The sequence below is a fragment of the Sus scrofa genome, chromosome 1, assembly GCF_054392235.1.
Source record: "Sus scrofa isolate SSC_HxYL_T2T_F1_AM1 chromosome 1, Sscrofa_HxYL_maternal_Yorkshire_Landrace_v2.0, whole genome shotgun sequence".
Taxonomy (NCBI): Eukaryota; Metazoa; Chordata; class Mammalia; order Artiodactyla; family Suidae; genus Sus; species Sus scrofa.
This window is the reverse complement of record NC_139383.1, coordinates 191,562,783-191,582,129: the sequence shown is the minus strand read 5'-3', so window position 1 is coordinate 191,582,129 and position 19,347 is coordinate 191,562,783. Positions and strand designations below refer to the sequence as shown.

The window sequence follows — 19,347 nt, the reverse complement described above, 5'->3', positions numbered from 1 at the left end:
GAGTGCTGGGCTGGGGGAGGGCGAGAGAGACAGGAAGGTGACTCAGGATGAGTCTTGCCCTGTGAGGCTTACAGTCCCATGGGTGAGATCCATCACACCCACAAATGGCTCCAACATGGGTAGAGAGTGAGTTTCCAGGAGAAGGTGGCCCATGTCATGACAAGTTGTGAGGAGGGCAAATTCACTTCCCACTGAAAGGGTCACAGAGCATCTCATGGGTAAGCTGGCTTTGGAGCCCAAGTCTTGGGAGGTATGCATTGATGGCAGTTTCCATTCTTGCCTGCAGGAATGGGCAGAGCTGTGAGGGAAAAAGAGGATGACCAGCACAGTCATCCTGGTCTTGCTCCATCCACTTAGTCACGAAGACCAGTGGATGCTTTCTGTTTTCCATCACCCGCTCCTACATTACTAAAAATATCATTATAGCCCTTCGTTTTAGAATCCTTCAGAACCCCAGAACTTTCATGGTTGTAGAGGAACTTAAAATGTCATTTGAACCACCTAGATTATCTAACATAAAACCATAGCTCTTTCCATTACTGAGCTGCACAGCTGGGATTTTCCTCTCTAATAGGGGATGAGCCATTTTAGTATGTAGCCATACAATTTTAACTTTTTCTTTCATGGACATCTCTTATAAAACATTGCAGACACCTTCCTGGCATCTTTGAACAGAATATGGTGAACAGTTTTTGATAAGCCATAGGGTAACTGTAGCGGCAACTCTAGGTTTTCTATACAGGAGCGACACAAGGGCAGCATTCTGGACCGATGAGGGAATCAAGGATTGAGAAAACATCATTTATCCACATCAAAAAGTTCAGAGTGGGGAGTTCCCTGGTGACTCAGTGGGTTAAGGATCCAGCGTGGTCACTGCTGCAGTTCTGGTTGCTGCTATGGCTGGGGTTTGATCCCTGGCCCAGGAACTTGCACATGCCAAAAAAGGAGAGGAAGAAAAACATGCAGAGGACCATGAAAGCCCCCTGTCCCCCTCTTTAGTGCTGTCTCTGCAGGATGGGACTGTGTGGACATCAGTTATAGGCTGTGCTGTGGGCACAGATGGAGACAGAACAGGAACAGCTGTGATGTGTTGAGGGGACTCCATGTCCGGCCATGGCCCATCGTACTGGTGGCCTGCAGAGCACACTGATGTGTGTGGGGATGCTAAACAGAGGCAGCTGCCTGCCCAGGGTGGAGTCCCTGCCCCAGATCCCCAAGGGCACCAGCAAAGAGAGACAGGTGGCTGATTGCCCCCCACGGCAGCAAAGCTGTTCTGTCTTCTGTCTCGAGCGATTTGTTTCTCGGCTATTTTCAGCCGATGGTTGTCTGTCACTGCTTCTAAAAACAGTCAACGAGGCCAACACCTTGACTGCTGATGCCAGCCTCCATGCCTCCCTCCCTCTGCTTTTCTTCTCCTGCCACTTCCCTTTCTTGTCACTTCTGTCACTTCTCAGATTTGTGAGAAAAGACTGGCCTTTTATAGTCTTCACTTGCCAAGCACAGTACTTCGTTCTGTCTTTGTTGGCCAGCCCATCACTCACAGGCCGGTGGGGATAATCTTAGGGCCTTCCGCTTCCCTTTGGCAGAGCTCTCTGGGGGCCTACTTTCTCTGACAAAGAGGAGAGTTGTGTGTGTGGTTTTCTGGCAGCTTTCTCTTCTTGAGCCCTCCCAAGGGCTAGCTGGAAAGCAAGTGTGCATAAAGGCAGTCTTTATAACCTACTCATGGCCCCCTCTGAAAGCACCAATTGCTGGAGCAGATTGAACTGTTCTGGTTCTGAGGCAAGATGGAGCTGAGAGGTGAGGATCCCAGATTCCGGCGTAAATAATGGGGTGTGAGGACACACTTTATAACTTCCTAGGTCTCTAACAGCTCTGTTTCTTTCACCTGTGTGTAAGATAAGGCTAGATGTAGCTGTCCCATTTATAGGGCATTGTAAAGCCCTTAGCAAGTGCTCAAATATTAGCTTTATTATTGCTGTTGTCCTTGGAAGACTGGAAATACAGTTTCACTCCCTACAGAAGTGCTCCTAGAACTCATTTTCCATAATTACCATAGTTCATACTGTAGAATTAGCCTATGTATGGGTGTGATTATCTCTGAACCTAGGAAATTGTTTAGTGGCTTGTCACTGATCATTGCATAAAATAGTGCACCAAGTTTGATGAGGGTTTTTTTTTGGTTTTTGGATTTTTTTTTTTTTTGTCTTTTTAGGGCCCCACCTGCAGCAATATGGAGGTTCCCAGGGTAGGGGTACAATAGGAGCTGTAGACGCCGGCCTACACCACAGCCACAGCAATGCGGGATCAGAGCTGCGTCTGCAACCTACACCACAACTCACTGCAATGCCGCATCCCTGACCCACTGAGCGAGGCAAGGGATCAAACCTGCATCCTCATGGATACTAGTTGGATTTGTTTCCACTGCACCACAACGGGAGCTCCAAAATGATCCTTTTCTTGATTACAAACTCAAAGCCTTAGACTTGTCTTTGAAATGATTAGTTGCCAGTGTAGTTAAATTAATTACACTAGTATAGAGGGTGGTATCAAGAGAATGGGGGAAATATTTACCGTATTTCCATAAACCATGTGGGAGAATGGTGGCATGTGAAAAATGCTCTTCCTGAATTTAAATGCCTCTGATTTTAGTGAATGTAATATAGGAGATAATGTTTTACTCTAGGATAAAAACAAGAGAGTTACTTGTTTTACTAGATGAATCTAACTCAAAGCACTTCACCTATAAATCACCAATGAGTCAGGTCCAAGCATCGGTTGGTCATCTTTCCTGACGACATGATGAGACACAGAAGAAACTACTGACCAAAAGAACCTGTGAAGAATAAATCCTTCAGGATTGCTTCTTTTTTTGTAGATAAATTTTGTTGAAGTATAGCTGACTGAGAAAGTTGTGTTAGTTTCAGGTGTACAGCAAAGTAAGTCAGGTATACATAATCATATACCTGTTCCTTTTCAGATTCTTTTCCCTTAGCTCACATCCTATTACACAGTACTGAGTAGAGTTCCCTGTGATGTACTATAGGTCTTTGTTACCTACCTATTTTATATATAGTAATGTGTATACATCAACCCCAACCCTCTAATTTATCCCTCCCACATTTCCCCTTTGGTAACCATAAATTTGGCTTCAAAATCTTTGGGTCTCTTTCTATTTTGTAAGTTCTTTTGTATCATTTTTTTTGCTAGATTCCATATATTAGTGATCTCATATGATATTTGTCTTTCTCTGTCTGCCTGACTTTCACTTAGTATGATAATTTATAGGTCCACCCATGTTGCTACAAATGGCATTATTTCATTCTTTTTATAGCTGAGTAATATTCCATTGCATATATGTACCACATCTTCTTTATCCAAGCTTGCATCTTGAAAGTGCTTGTACCTTAGAGAAAAAAAAAAAAAGGATTGCCTTATACTTAGAGGAAATTGTTTTAAATGGTTATGAAAAGGTAGAGAGTATATTTAAGAAAGAATGTCTTAAAATAGGAGAGAGAGTATATTAGTCTTTAGACTAAAAATTCACTAATGATATCCCTCCAGACTGAAGGGATGAGAGAGAACACTAAGAGAAAAAGTATTTATTAAAAAGAAAAATTAAAGAAATATTTTTAAAGATCCATGTGTAATATGGGGAGGTGAATGGAGGTGGAAGAAAGGTGCCAAGGTCAATATTAGATAAAATAATAGAATCCTCTTCAATTAACCTAATAAGTTCTTACTGCTCTTTGTATCGCATGAGTTGAGTGGCAGAAGATCAGCCAGTTCAAAACAGGGTAGGAAAATGTAGTTGTGAATAGGCAGAAGAAAATTTTACATTTGTATTGTACAAGCTATCATGGGTTGCTCTTTGTTACTAAAAAAATCTAAGCATTCAAAGGGACACAACAGTCTGTTCTCGAAATCTCCTTTTCCAAATTGGTACAGTGTCATATCCTGACCCAAGAAATGACCTTCATAAATTTGCCACTTAACAAAATAGAACTCTTCAAGCAATCAATAGGACTTGCCATCCAGAACAGATGGTGACTGCTGATAAAATCGTGAAAGCCTTCTCTAAAACTATGGACCACAGATTAATTCATTGTCCCCTGAGAGCTGGTTTAGGCTTTAATGCACATGAAGACTGGAAGATTGTTTCCCAGTTCCTATTTGTGTCACTCCCTCAAATTGTACATTTCCTTCTGAAGAAAAGAAACTCCTTAAATCCAGCCAGCTACAAACACAGTGCCAAGGATTTCTCCAGAGCATCAGCACCACTGCATAGAAACATGGAATTCAAAGAAAAAGCATGGGTCTGGCTTCCTAAGAACTGCTTTTCATTAAAAATATAATGTAGAAATAAATAATAATAATAAGGGGTAGAAATAACACCGAGTGAAGAAGTTAGCAAGTAAGAAAGCTGATAGAGACACCCAGAGGGGAAAAAGTATTTACACTTTTAAAAGATGTAATTATCTGGCTGATTTCCATAAGATGGAAAGTCTTGCTAGATTAATTGAGAAACTAAAAGTTGATTACAAAGCACCCAAAAATTCTGCTTCTGGGAACCCCACTGTTTAATTTTTAACAGTAATTTTTATCACAGCCTACTGTGATCACTGCGAAATGGTTGATTAAAATGTTTGGAAGAGTGGACCAAGTGTAGCAACAGTGGGAATTGAGAGCCAGGAACAGTGGGAATTGAGAGCCAAGAAGCCTGAACCATGAAATACAGAATCCAAGGGCAAACACCCCTGAAACTCTCTGACCTTTGGCACTGCAACAATGAAGCTTTTTAAGAGTAATCAGAGCCCCTGACAGTCCCACAGCTCCTGTGGCACCAAATAACCCTTGCTGGAGAAGCAAATTTGCAGAGGCAGACATAGAATTTTATGAGGCCTCAGCAATGTATTCATTTCAGCACATTTTAGGTCATAAGAATATCATTGAGCTGAATGTTCTGGAAAGTAAATACAATTCAGTCTGCCTCAAAAGCAGACTCACTTTGGGTTACAGTACTCAGATCCAGTCTGTACTTGTTATTCAGACTTTCAGTACCAGTCGCTTCTGCATAGTCCTAGGGCAGATGCCATTTAAGGAGTGAATGGGGCTGCTGAGGTTTCTCCTACCTAGCAGCATTGATGCACTGCCTACTGAAATATAAAAGCATTTTCTGTTAATAAAAAATTTCATCAAGCCTCATATAGCAGAGATAAGTGGCATATTAGCTCTCTTGCATTTTTAAGTGTTTTACTTGTGGGTGTTTTTCTTTTCCCCCAAGAAGCAGAAACTTAACATTCCTTTACTTTCTGATTTTAAAGTAAAATAATAAAATAAAAATAAAATATAATAATTTGCAGTACTGGAGCCCAGACCAGCAGATGGTTGTGATAGTTTGACAGAAACATACTAGATGTCAGAAGAAAATAAATCAACTGGTGAATTTAAAATTTGGACCCTCCCCACCAATCAAAATCACAAAACAAATAATCTTTATATCAAAGTTGGCTTCTTTCACAAACTCCAATAAAGAGGTTTTAAATCTTATATTTTTTTAAATTTTAACTAAATTGAAAGCTAAAAAGCAATAACAAAATCATCTGTCAAAATATTAGGAGACTCCAAATAGTCAAAATAACCTTGAAAAAGAAGGGCAAAATTGGAGTTCTCACACTTCCAGATCATAGAATGTATTACAAAGCTACAAAATATAGTACTAGCATAAAGAGAGACACAAAGACCACTGGAAATTGAATAGAGCTCAAAAATAAACTCTCACAAATATGGTTAAATGGTTTTTGACAAGAGTTCCGAGACCATTCAATGGAAAAAAGAAGTTTTGTAGCAAGTGATGCTGGGGAAACTGGCTATCCACATGCAAAAGAAGTTGGACCATTACCCAAAGCCATGTATAAAAATTAACTCAAAGTGGATCAAAGACTTAAATGTAGGAACTGAAACTATAAAACCCTTAGATGAAAATATAGGGCAAATGTTTCATGACATTGGATTTAGCAATGATTTCTTGATACAGGCAATAAAAGAAAAAGTGGACAAATTGGACTTCATGAAAATTATAAATTTTGTGCATCAAAAGTCAACCAAAAAAACCGAACAACTCCATTTAAAAATGGGCAAAGTATTCGAATAGACTTTTTGCCAAAGAAGATATACAAATGGCCAATGAGTACATGAAAAGATGCCCAAGATTACTAGTCATTGGAGAAACACAAATCAAAACCGCAATGAGATACACTTTGCACCCATTAGGATGGCTTTTTTTTTTAAGTGGACAATAATACATATTTTTTGATTGTGCCTGTGACATGCGGAAGTTCCTTGGCCAGGGATCAAACCCATGCCACAGTAGTGACCCAAACCATGGCAGTGACAACACCTGATCCTTAACCACTAGGCCATCAGGGAACTCCAAAAGACAGACAATAATAAATGTTAGTGAGAATGTAGAGAAATTGGAACTCCTGTGTATTGTTGGTGTGAATGTAAATGGTGCAAAGGCTATGGAAAATAGTATAGCAATTTCTAAAAAAATTTAAAATAGACTCATTAGAATAAAATACCTAGGAGTAAACCTACCTAAAGAGACAAAAGACCTGTACTCTGAAAACTACAAGACACTGATGGAAGAAATCAAAGATGACACAAATAGATGGAAAGACATACCATGCTCTTGGATTGGAAGAGTCAATATTATCAAAATGACTATACTACCCAAGGCAATCTACATATTCAATGCAATCCCTATCAAATTACCAAGGACATTTTTCACAGAACTTGAACAAAATATTTTAACGTTTGTTTGGAAGCACAAAAGACCCAGAATAGCCAAAGACATCATGAAAATGAAAAATGGAGCTGGAGGCATCAGGCTCCATGCCTTCAGACTATACTTCAAAGCAACAATCATCAAAACTATATGGTACTGGCACAAAGTCAGAAATATAGATCAGTGGAACAGTATAGCAAGCCCAGAATTAAACCCATGCACCTACATCTATGACAAAGGAGGCAAGAATATACAATGGAGAAAAGACAGCCTGTTCAGTAAGTGGTGCTGGGAAAACTGGACAGCCACATGGAAAAGAATGAAAGTAGAACACTCCCTAACACCATATACAAAAATAAATTCAAAATGGAATAAAGACATAGATATAAGACCAGACACTATAAAAATCTTAGAGGAAAACACAGGCCAAACACTCTCTGACATAAATGACAGCAACATCTTCTCAGATCCATCTCTTAGAGCAATGACAATAAAAAGAAAAATAAACAAATGGGACCTAATCAAACATAAAAGTTTCTGCACAGCAAAGGAAACCCTAAACAAAACGAAAGGATAGCCCACAGAATGGGAGAAAATCTTTGCAAATGAAGTGACTGACAAGGGATTAATCTCCAAAATTTATAAACACCTCCTACCACGCAATACCAAAAAAACAAACTACTCCATCAAAAAATGGGCAGAAGATCTAAACAGACAATTCTCCAAAGAAGACATACAGATGGCCAAAAAAACACATGAAAAGATGTTCAACATCACTCCTTATTAGAGAAATGCACATCAGAACCACTATGAGGTACCACCTTACACCAGCCAGGATGACCGTCATCCAAAAGTCGACAAACAATAAGTGCTGGAGAGGGTGTGGAGAAAAAGGAACCCTAGTACACTGTTGGTGGGATTGTCAATTGGTGCAACCACTGTGGAAAGCAGTATGGAGATTCCTCAGAAAACTAAACATAGAACTCCCATTTGATTCAGCAATCCCACCCCTGGGCATCTATCCAGAGAAAACCACGACTCGCAAAGACACATGTACTCCAATGTTCATTGCAGCACTATTTACAATAGCCAAGACATGGAAACAACCTAAATGTCCATGGACAGAGGAGTGGATCCAGAAGATGTGGTACATATACACAATGGAATATTACTCAGCCATCAAAAAGAACGAAATACTGGCATTTTTAGCAACATGGATGGACCTAGAAACTATCATGCTAAGTGAAATCAGTCATACAATGAGATACCAACATCAAATGTTTTCACTGACATGTGGAATCTGAAAAAAGAACAGAATGAACTTCTTTGCAGAACAGATACTGACTCACAGACTTTGAAAAACGTATGGTTTCCAAAGGAGACAGTTTGTGGGATGGGGGGATGCGCTGGGTTGTGGGATGGAAATCCTATAAAATTGGATTGTGATGATCATTGTACAACTATAAATGTAATAAATTCATTGAGTAATAAAAAAATTTAAAAAAATAAAATAGACTCATTATATGAGCCAGCAATATACCCACTTGTCATATCCAAGTGTATATACCACTTCAGGGTATAAACAACAAAAAAAGTGAAAATAGGGACTTGCACTGATATTTGTATTCTCATGTTTGTAATAGCTTTATTCATAACAGCCAAAAGGTGGAGCAACCTAAGTGTTTATCAATGGATGAATGGATAAACAAAATGGGGTATATACATACAATGGGATAATATTCAGTTTTAAAAAGACACAGGGTACAACATGGATAAACCTTGAAGATGTTATGTAAGTGAAGTAAGCCAGTCACTGAAGCACAAATATTATATGATTCTACTTATATGAGGTACCTAGAGTAGTCAAAATCACAGAGACAGAAAGTAGCATGGCGGTTGCCAGGGACTGGGGGGAGTGAATGTAGAATTATTGTTTGGTGGATACAAAGCTCCAGCCTGGGAATAAGAAAAAGTTCTTGAGATGGTTGGTGGTGAGGGTTGCACAACAATGTGAATGTATTTAATGCCACAGAATTGTCCAGTTAAAAATAGGTAAAATGGCAAGTATTACATTATACATATTTTAACACAATGAAAAATTAGAAAGGACGATCAACAGTAATGACTGAATGAACTGTTGACAATTAAGAACTTTAAATGTCAAAAATAAGTTAAATAAATTATGATATAACCCACTTAATAGGCTATTTATGTGGCCAGTAACATTTACTAATGGTGGCAACACAGAAAATGCCTATGATATCATGTTAAGTGAAAAAGAGGTAAAATTGTCACATACTGTAATTGCTGTTATACCTACATCTAGCTCAAGGAAAAAAATTTAAAGGAAATATCAAAATGCTTTAAACATCTGTTTTGGAGTGGTGAGGTGATTTGCTTTTTCCTTTCTGTCTATTTTCCTATTATTTTTGAAAGAAGATGTAATCATTCCATTTATTTCATGGAAAATAAATTTATAATCAAAACTAAAAATAAGGAACAATAAAAATTTTTTAAATAATTCTCATTAAAAATGCCTTTTAGTTATCCTCCATAAAATCTGGAATGCAGGTTATTTTTGAGGCTTTTGCAAAGTAATATAAATAGAGAGGATGAGTAATACAGGTTCCTAGAAAACTCTTGTTTAACTCCATGCTTCAAAGACTGCTTCAGGATTTTGGTCACTGAGCAGAGGACACAGAAGGTGAACGTTTCTAAAGAAGGGAACTTCAAGGACTGTCATGTGCTTGACACTGGGCACAGACACCTTCCTAGAGGCAGAAACTGCATGCTCACAGATGCCTCTTGAGGTTAAGGCAGACTGATAGATAGCTCAGCAAATAGCCTTTAAAATTGCTTTCCCAGGTGAGGCAGTGAGTGGTTCTAAGTAGGTTATAACTTGGTTCTGCATCTTTCTGTGTGTGGCTTACTCGTCATTAGCTCATTGTCTGGCAGCAAGTTCCACCTCTAGCAAGTTCCTCCTCTTCGCCGCCACCAATCCAGAAGAATGAGAGAGGATCTGGGTTCAGATGGTGACATCTGCTCTTCAGAAGGGACAGATGGAGGCAGGAGGAGGTGGGCAACTGTATCACAGAGCAGAACTGCAGCAGCACCTCAGGCTACTCAGCTCCTTTACAGAATCTCCATGACCTCCCTCTTAAAGTAGCTCCCAGAAGAGGGGATTGAGGGAGACCCAGTGGATGATGTCCCTCAGAGCACCAAGATAACCAGCTTCCCAGGGTTCTGACATCTTCATGCTTTTCTTATGGGTCGAGTTGTTACAAGTCCCTGTAAGAACCATTATCCAATCTGTCTTCCAGAGCCATTGTCCACAGCAGACACTGCCACAAAACATTTTCATTAATTCAGTTCCATTCCATGATGCTCTTGGATTCCAGTTTGAGAAAGCGTTCCAAAAATCCCAATTTGCTTCTTTTCTACCTTCTGCCGTTGAGGACCATCCTGTTGTCTCATCAATCCTAGGTGGTCCGAGATCAGATCTCTCACTGCACAGTGAAACTGCGCCAGACCACGGGTCTCATGGAGTACTGCCTGGAGGTGATTAAGGAAAATGACCCTAGTGGATTTTTGCAGGTAAGTGTCACCTAGTTTCTGCTGCAGATTCTCAATGTTCCATGAGACTGAGTCTACGATGCCAAGGCCAGACTCCTAACGGCCCCTCACAACAGAACCCACCTTCATGCTGCCGTGTGTATATAGGTGCCCGCAAAACTTCACTGGTTCTCCAGAAGTATCTGCCACCGTGTGCTACAAGACTGAGAAGTGTGTGGGCTTTTTAAAATGTTTTTTTTTTTTCATGTTTAATCATGAAAATGGAATCCCCTGTAAGTTCCTCCAAAGCAGAGTTATTGCCTTGCTTAAGAATTGGGTCCCTTGGAGTTCTCTGGTGGCTCAGCAGATTGCAGCCAAAAAAAAAAAAAATATATATATATATATATATATATATATATATACATATATATATATATATATAATTGGATCACTTTACTAATGTCATGGACAGTTTTGTCAGCTAGAAATGTCTAAATATACAAAGTTTCTAGTTTCTTAACACTTACTTCTGGCCGGTAAGTCAGTGACTTCCCAAGAAGATTGAGGTTTTTTCACTCCTGAGATGTGTCATATTTCTTCAGTGTTGTTTCGGTGACATGCTATGATGTCAGCTAAAATTTATTTAACTTTTGATCCCAATGATTAAGGGAACTTTTATTAAGAAACACGTAGATTCTTTCCAACTCACATTCTACCAAACTGGCCAAGAACTACAGAGGGGACTAAATATAAGAAATGAAAAAGTTCTCTACCAAAGAATAAAATCATAGAAGATGAGGCACTTAAAGTGTAAGACATTCGATTTTACAGATTATCATATGCATCATCTCTAAACTATTTAATAAAATTTATATCTAAGTTTTGACAGGATACCCACAGCTCATATCAGAAACTTAAGGTTATTACGATGGAAAAGAATATAAAAAAGAACATGTGTGTGTACGTGTGTACATACAGATATAGATATATGACTGCATCACTTTGCTATACAGCAGAAATTGGCACAACATTGTAAATCAACTATAATTAAAAGTTAAATCAGCTATACTTTCATTTAAAAAAACAAGATTGAGTGTTCCTGTTGTGGCGCAGCAGAAATAAATCCAACTAGTAACCATGAGGTTGTGGGTTCAATCCCTGACCTTGCTCAGTGGGTTATTCAGCTGGCATTGCGGTGAGCTGTGGCTCAGATCCCACGTTGCTGTGTCTGTGGTATTGGCCAACAGCTGTAGGTCCAATTAGGATTCAGCCCCTAGCCTGGGAGCTTCCATGTGCCATGGGTGTGGCCCTAAAAAGCAATAATTATAATAATTAATAAATAAATGAATTTTAAAAAACGAGATTGCTAATTGTTAAATTAATCAGATAATTGGATAATTGTTAAAGCTAGGTGATGGAAACATGGGGTTTCTCTATGCTATTCTTTCTACTTTTGGGTATGATTAATTTTTTCTTTAATCAAAAAAAAGAAAAGAATTAGGGTTGTTGGTTCTAGTAGATTTAACTAATCGCTAACATATTAGTCAATGTTGCTGGCTTTTACTTAATCAGTCATAAATAGCATGATCCTATATCTAGAGTGTGCATCATACATTAGAGCAATTAACAGCTGCTAATTATGTATAGTGCCCCCATCTGACTCACAGGATTGTTCAGATTTTTGGAATAAATCATGGGGCACCCTCATCATAACAGCTCTTCACTCCTGCCTAGAGACGGAAGGGTGTGAGTCCCAAGGCAGTTGGTGGTGCTCTCAGGGAGTCAGCAAGGAGCAGAGTGATGTGTCCCCGTAGGGCTGCATTTCTTAGGCTGTGGTCTTTGTTGTGATAGATTTCTGACGCCCTCATCAGGAGGGTGCACCTGACTGAGGATCAGTGGGGCAAAGGCACACTCACTCCCAGGATGACCACGGACTTCGACTTGAGTCTGGACAACAGCCCTCTGCTGCAGTCCATCCACCAGCTGGACTTCGTGCAGATGAAAGGTGCGTGCCTGTGTCCCCCAGTTATAGTAACGCCCCTAGTGGATCCTAGAGCTGGGAGCAGGATAAAGGCAACTTGCCAGATTGCAGAAAACAAATGGGAGCCTCCAGGTTTATAAATCACCTGAGAGGTAGGAAAGTCCACACACACACACACACACACACACACACACACACACACACACACACACACCCTCTGGTTAGTGTTACAAAAATCTGGAGTGGCTCCTATCTTAGGATCTCATGGTAATGTACCCTGATAGCCGTGTGACCTGAAAGCCAGATAAATCCAGATCAAATCAATGCTCACCACTTTGAGAGTCTTAGAGATTTCATGCTCAACACCAGAGAAGAACTGATAGAAAAGGAGGAAGAAAGAGAGAGAGAGCATCGCTGTAGAGAAATAAAATCTTGTTAAAGACAGGAACCCAGATATATTGTTATAAATCAAGAAAGCTCAGAATTGAAACTGCTTCCACAGGGATAGAGGGGTAGCAAACAGTTGAGCATGGATTAGTGGGAATTTGAGGGGATCAGAGTCGGCCTGCCTACTACTGGTCAAGAAAAATGAGAGCCTGGATACAGAAGGAAAATGAAAATATAAAGAACTTTAACTTTTTAAACTTTTTGGTCTATGTGATTAAGGGATATGGCAAGATTTTGAGGTGGCTGAGGGGAAGTTCAAGTACTTAAAATTATCTTAAGGAAAATAACTCTTGCAAAGAAAAGTAAAATCTCAAGTCAACCATGCAATGAAATGATATTTTTATGACAATGTAAGTATATCCCATTTGAAAAAATATTTCTGATTTTCTAAAACTTTTTTCTTTTCAAACAATTATACATTCACAGGAGGTTGCAACAATAGTAAGGAGAGGTCCCCTGTACCTTTGATCTAGTTTCCATCAGTAGTTACATCTGGCATAACTGTCACATCATATCTAAGCAGGAAATTAACATTGGTACAGTGGGGGGGGGGGGGTCTCTGGCATCACATCACATGCGTAACCACCTCTGCAGTCAAGATACAGAACTATCCCATCACCACAAAGATTTCCCTCATGTTGCCCCTTTTAGTCACACCCACATCCTCCCCTCTGCCATCCCCAGGCCCTGGCAACAACTGATCTGTCCTCTATCTCTATAACTTTGTCCTTTTCTGATCTTTTTTTAAAACAGAAGATACTGATTTGTTCTTTGCTTCTCCCAATTGAAGCATCCACATAATAAATTCAGTGCTTTACAATTTTCATTTCTTAAGAAAAATCCCCATGTGTCCTTTTATCAGACAGAACCACATAACCCAACGAGTGTTAGGGCTCTATACTTGCATCATCCAGTTACACTCATCCTTGTCCCTGGAACATGTACTTCTCTCATCCTTTTAATGGATTTTTGCCCTCTTTTATTTTCAGTTTTCTCATTTTTTTGTTTTAATATGTATTGCTTTGGGAGGATGCCTTAATTAATTTTTGAAGTAAGTAGTGTATAGATTGTAAATAAAAATGCCTCACTGGAGTAACAAAAATACTTAGTTAGCATTTACTGGCTGCCTCCTGAACCAGAGAAACCCCTAAGTGCTTTCCGTGAATTAACTTGTTTTAGTCTCACAATTGAGGCACAGGAAGACTGGGTTACTTGTCTGAGCTCACCCAGCTAGTTGAGTGGTAGGGCTGGGATTCAAACCCAGGGAGTGTGATTCCAGAACCCATACCTACAACTTCTAGTTTGTGCTGTTAAGTTAGTGCCTTATTAAATGGCCTCTTCAAGGAATAACTGAATTCTTCTCTTAAACTTAAGACGCTTGGAGTTCCCGTCGTGGCGCAGTGGTTAACGAATCCGACTAGGAACCATGAGGTTGCGGGTTCAGTCCCTGCCCTTGCTTAGTGGGTTAACGATCCGGCGTTGCCTTGAGCTGTGGTGTAGGTTGCAGACATGGCTCCGATCCCGCATTGCTGTGGCTCTGGCGTAGGCCAGTGGCTACAGCTCTGATTAGACCCCTAGCCTGGGAACCTCCATATGCCGTGGGAGCGGCCCAAAGAAATAGCAAAAAGACAAAAAAAAAAAAAAGACACTTAATTTTTGTTGTTGTTGTTGTGGCATTGCTTTCTGGCTTTTTAAAAAAAAAAAAACAAACAAACAAAAACCTACATGGTAGCCTGTGAAGTGTCACCATCCAGGTAGTATATAGAGACTGTGGTAAATCCCCCTGATCCACCTCCCTCTGTACCCAGTTCCTTCAATGAGGTTAGAATCATTGAAAGGTTATGTCACAAGTAGATCACAGGAGGAAATGTGTCACAAAAGGGCAATGTAAGGGCTTTGGGTAGAAGAGAAAAGAAAAATGAGCCAATCCCATTAGCCTTGGTGATGGGACAGGAGGAGGGGTGGGTAGAGGATAGAAGCCTCAGGGCTTGCAGATGCTTTAATCAGCTGGAGCACCCTCTCCTCCCCCATTCATCTGAGTCATGTCCATCTGCCACAGTAGTGTCCAGTCCAGTTGGCACAATGGTAACTCTTGCACTGAAGTGAACTGGCCCTTTATCTCTTGTGTGAACTGCAGGTTCACGTGTTGTTGCATCATAGACCGGATTCCTAAAGCATTCTCACTTGGCCATTTAGAGCTGCACACAGAAGTGAGTGTGGACACAAATGTACACACAGCAGAGAACACCACACATGCCAACTATCCCTCTGCAGAGTTACTTTATATGCTTTACTTTGTGCTCATTAAGTTTAATTAATTCAGTGAGAACCCAGTCCTCCTTAGAATCTGAATAGTTTTTATTTGTCAAGCTTTCGATGGAAAGAAAAAGGCAAAAGGTCATGACACAGTAGAACTTGATTGGCGGTAGTTAGGTTCCCCTACTGGTCCTTTTGATATCTGTTAGCATATACACAACTATGCCTGCTATATTGTTGGTCTTTTCATTAGGGTATTTTCTTAGGATATTCAAAGTCAGTTTAATAAACTGCGCTTTCACAGCTTGTCAGTAAAAATATCTCAAGAAATTGCATCCCCCATATCCATATATACTGGCCAAAATTTTAGTATTTGAAATGGTTTTACTTTGACCATTGTGAGAATAACAATACATTAGCTTCAATATATGATTTCTAATTGCGCTAAGTGGATTAACTGAAAGGTTAAAATATTTTCAGAGTTACTTGAAATGTGTATTTAAAGCTATGACTCAAACTCACAACTAAAATATCTATTTACTTCAAAACTCAAAATTTGAGCATCTCCCTGGTTTTGAAATTCTATCTCAAATGCCTTTTTTTTTTAACATCGAAGAAGAAAGTCTATAGTTGGTTTTTAAATATTCCCACTTAGGCCAGCTACTACTCAGCTAAAATGCATTGCCTAAAATTATTATCTTATTTACTAAGGATTTAACTGATCCGCCCTTTCTGATTCCACATCACTCTCAAGCAATTGAGATCTGAATGGAGAATGCTGGAAACCTCTTTGATCAACAGCCCTAAATTGTAATAACATGTTTTCCAGGTGCATTTTGATTAGAAAATCATCTTACCCTCTTTCCAAACTAGTAAGACTGGTGCTTGATTTATCAGGCCTTTCCTTTTGTAGAAAACAATGGATTAAACTTTGTTTTCTTTTTTTATTACTAAGTAATAGAAAACATTTTTTCTCCATTCTAAATTGCTATTTTCAAATCTTACCAGGTCATGAGAAGGAAATTTTAATATTTTTTTCCAGTCCATCAAGGGCTCTCCTGTTTGGCTCAGAATAGATTTCAGATATCTACCCTCTCTCAGAAAAATATTAGCCGAGAATTGTCTAAGTATACAAGGTATCCCAAAGTTCATGAGTCAATGCTGAAATGAAATGCCAGTGTGCTCATTCTGACCCAGCATGAAACAGTGACCTAACAGTCCATTAAGCCTTTTTAGCACATAGACCCATGGCTGTTAATCCCTTGAATGCCTCTACTCATATAGGGACACATTTATCTTCACTAGCTCATGTTGAATGTTAAAAGCCCTGAGTATGCACCAAGGTCATGGGCAAGGACAGTGTGATCTGAACAGACTCTCCTATAAATCATGGAGAAAGTTTTGCCAGAGGTTTGGCAGTGATGGAGATGAGCCCACATGTGGACTTGCAGGGAATCTGTTCATGATCTGGGGGCCTGGTGTTCATGTTCTCAAAGCCTGGGTTCAAGTTTATCCTTAGCAAAGTACTAGTGACAGCTTTCCAGAAACAGCCTGTCATCTCTCTAAAGTCTAAACTTTCCTCAGTTGCCATTTGCATTGTTCAACCACCATAAAAAGGAATGACAGTCCACAAAGGGGCCTTCAGAGAAGATGACAGGTAAAATTGCATTCCCCAGCACTGTAGCTCTTAAGGTGAAATATATTAATCTATATCAATGATTCTCGAGAGGCTTTATGGTTCACATCGTAGGAACCAAAAAGAAACATTCCTCTTGGAATGAGGCCTGCACCTTCCCTCTCATTCACTATTACTGAACCCCAGATTGGAGAGGCAGTCCAGCTCCTGGAGCCAGCCTGCTGGGCATCACAACCCGGGTCTGCCACTCACTAGCTGTGAACCCTTTCTGTGTTTCAGTTTCCTTTTCTACAAATAGAGATAATATCTTTTCGGGGTTGTGTTGAAAAGTAAGTGAGGGAACAAATGGAAGGCTCTCCCCACAGTCTGGCCCTCAGCAGTGTTTGCACATCACGGTGGGAGGCCAGCTCCCTTTTCTCACACGTTCTCACCACACCCCTGGGAACCCTCTTGGAGGAAGTCTGGATGTTTGGGAGTGTTCACAATCTGAAGGATCAGAGAAAAAAGTAAACAAAGATGAAAACTATGAGAGATTATTTGAACTAGAATGACCTTAAAGAGGTAAGACATTTGAAAACTGGTATAACAAGCCACTGTGGCAGAATTAACTTTGAGATGACGCTCCACCAGACACTAAGGAAGTCAATAAAATACAGCTACTCTCCTGTATCTAAGAGGAGTATTTTTAGCCTGAAGTTTGATTTTTACAGGCTAAAAGGATGCTGAGTACTAAAATTCTGGTCAGGTCAAGGGAAACTAGATCTTTAGGAAAAATAAAGATGTCCAGAAATGATCATGTAGGTGTTAAGATTAAGATAGCTATTGTAGCCCATGCCAGGAGTTTTAATAAGATAAAAAAATTCTCTCTCAGAATTCAGCCCAAGAACTGTAACGCTATCCATTTCCAAAACACAAGAGACAAATCAACTTGAAAATACTTTGAATTCTTGTAGACCATTTATTTTATTTCTAATAAAGTTTTTTTAAAAAGGTAATGATGTAACACTCAGGAGAAAACCTGTTTTTCTGAAATGCCAGCCTCAGCCTTTGCTAATGAGGGTGTAATTTTGTCACATTTTTCCTTTTATATGCAACATCACTTTGGGGGTAAATAAGGAAAAAGAAAAAATAATTCTCGACACATTGAGAAATAGATTTAGACTCATGCAAATGTTTCTGGGTTCCTTGTTCCTTCCTTTTCTCTCTCAATATCTCTCTCTCAATCCCCCCCCCCCCCCCCCCCCCCCCCCGCTTACTCTGTTACTTTGCTTTTTTGTTTGTTTGCTTAAGCTTAAATTTGGAATAGTTTCAAGATCTAAAGACTAGTGACTGGTTCGGGCTTCTTTATAACTTCTTAAGCTTTAAAGACTATCCACTGAGGACTTATAATGAAGTTCACATGTTTTAATTACACATGACACCATGTATTTCAATTAAACTTTTAATTATACCTATGTCTATATGGGAAATTTGAGTTTATCAGAGACATCATAAGCATTTGTATAATTCAAGTTGAAACCATCTTGTGATCTTTTTCTTTGATATTAAAATTGATGAAATGTAGACTTGACTGAAACATGAGCAAAAGGAAAATGAAGACTGATAGAGGAGATAATGAAACAGAGTCAAAGGAATTGTTTTCTTGAAGGCTCCAGCCACCAAGGACAGTTAAGATCAAATACCCCCAGAGAGAATCATTCCCTGTCTCTAGAACCCCTTTGAAGAATGGCTTAAACTTGTCAGATTTTAGTCCACAGTTAATATGTTAAGATGTATTCTTATATGGTAAAAACTTTAAATGACAAAAGTTCCTAACTGGAACAATGACCTTAAGTTAACTCCCAATTACAGCTCCTAGGTGATACCTGTTACTCCCTCATTCAAGAGAGTTCTGTTTTCTGTCTCCTCTTTCCATCCAGTCCTGTAGCCTACTTATTGAACAAGGCAATGCACTGATTTCCTTTCCTCCAAATCCAGATGTCTTAGGACCTCTGGGCTTCAGAGCCATTGTCCTCTGACTCTGTGACATTGAAACTTGAAATATGATTTCCCTTCCTAAACTGATGACCTCCACTTAACTGGTTGTGATTTTGATTTAATTACGTTTGATCTGATAACTCAGGCATTGTTTTCCCACACTGTATCAGCCTTCTTAAGTGTAAGATAATGGACCTGCCTCACCTTCGTATCTCTCTTGTGATAGTCCCTGCTTTTGTTTTCTAGGTTATCTACCATAGAACCTGTTTCCTAAACTGCTGTTACATTAACCGTCTTCTTAGTTGGGGTGACTGACAAGGAGCAGATTTAATTCAGTGCATGACACTCAAAGTTCAACTTTGGTACAGCATGCCAGGTGTTCAGCAGTTAACATTAGTTCATCTCTAGGTCCCTGGATGTGGTCTGAACTGTCCTCTCCCATTGTCAAAGTGCTATAAAAATAAATTCATGTTTTGGTGCTGAAAAAAAAAAAAAAATTAAGCAGTTAGTAAAAACACTGCTCCCAGGTACATAAATTGAGTTCATATGTTAGGAACTAGGATTATTCATTCACTAACATTTCGATGTCTGTATGTCTCAAGCTTCAAATAATCCACAGTTTTAAGTAATACAAGACTCAAGACTCACCAGAAAATGGGAGTGTTGTGACTAGTAACGCTGTGACAGATTCTCACAAGGTCATGAGGATAC

At 39.5% G+C, this 19,347-nt stretch overlaps 1 protein-coding gene across 22 annotated transcripts in view; it reads left to right on the top strand.

The window, feature by feature from the left end:
• Window positions 1–19,347, top strand: part of TRIM9 (tripartite motif containing 9) — a 210,381-nt gene that overhangs the window by 165,241 nt on the left and 25,793 nt on the right. For all 22 annotated transcript variants that reach the window (XM_084981079.1, XM_084981069.1, XM_084981072.1 and 19 more), the window contains 2 exons: window positions 10,271–10,381; window positions 12,191–12,344. In XM_084981079.1, the coding sequence (XP_084837205.1) occupies window positions 10,271–10,381; window positions 12,191–12,344 (265 nt within the window). The remainder of the gene's footprint in view (window positions 1–10,270; window positions 10,382–12,190; window positions 12,345–19,347) is intronic.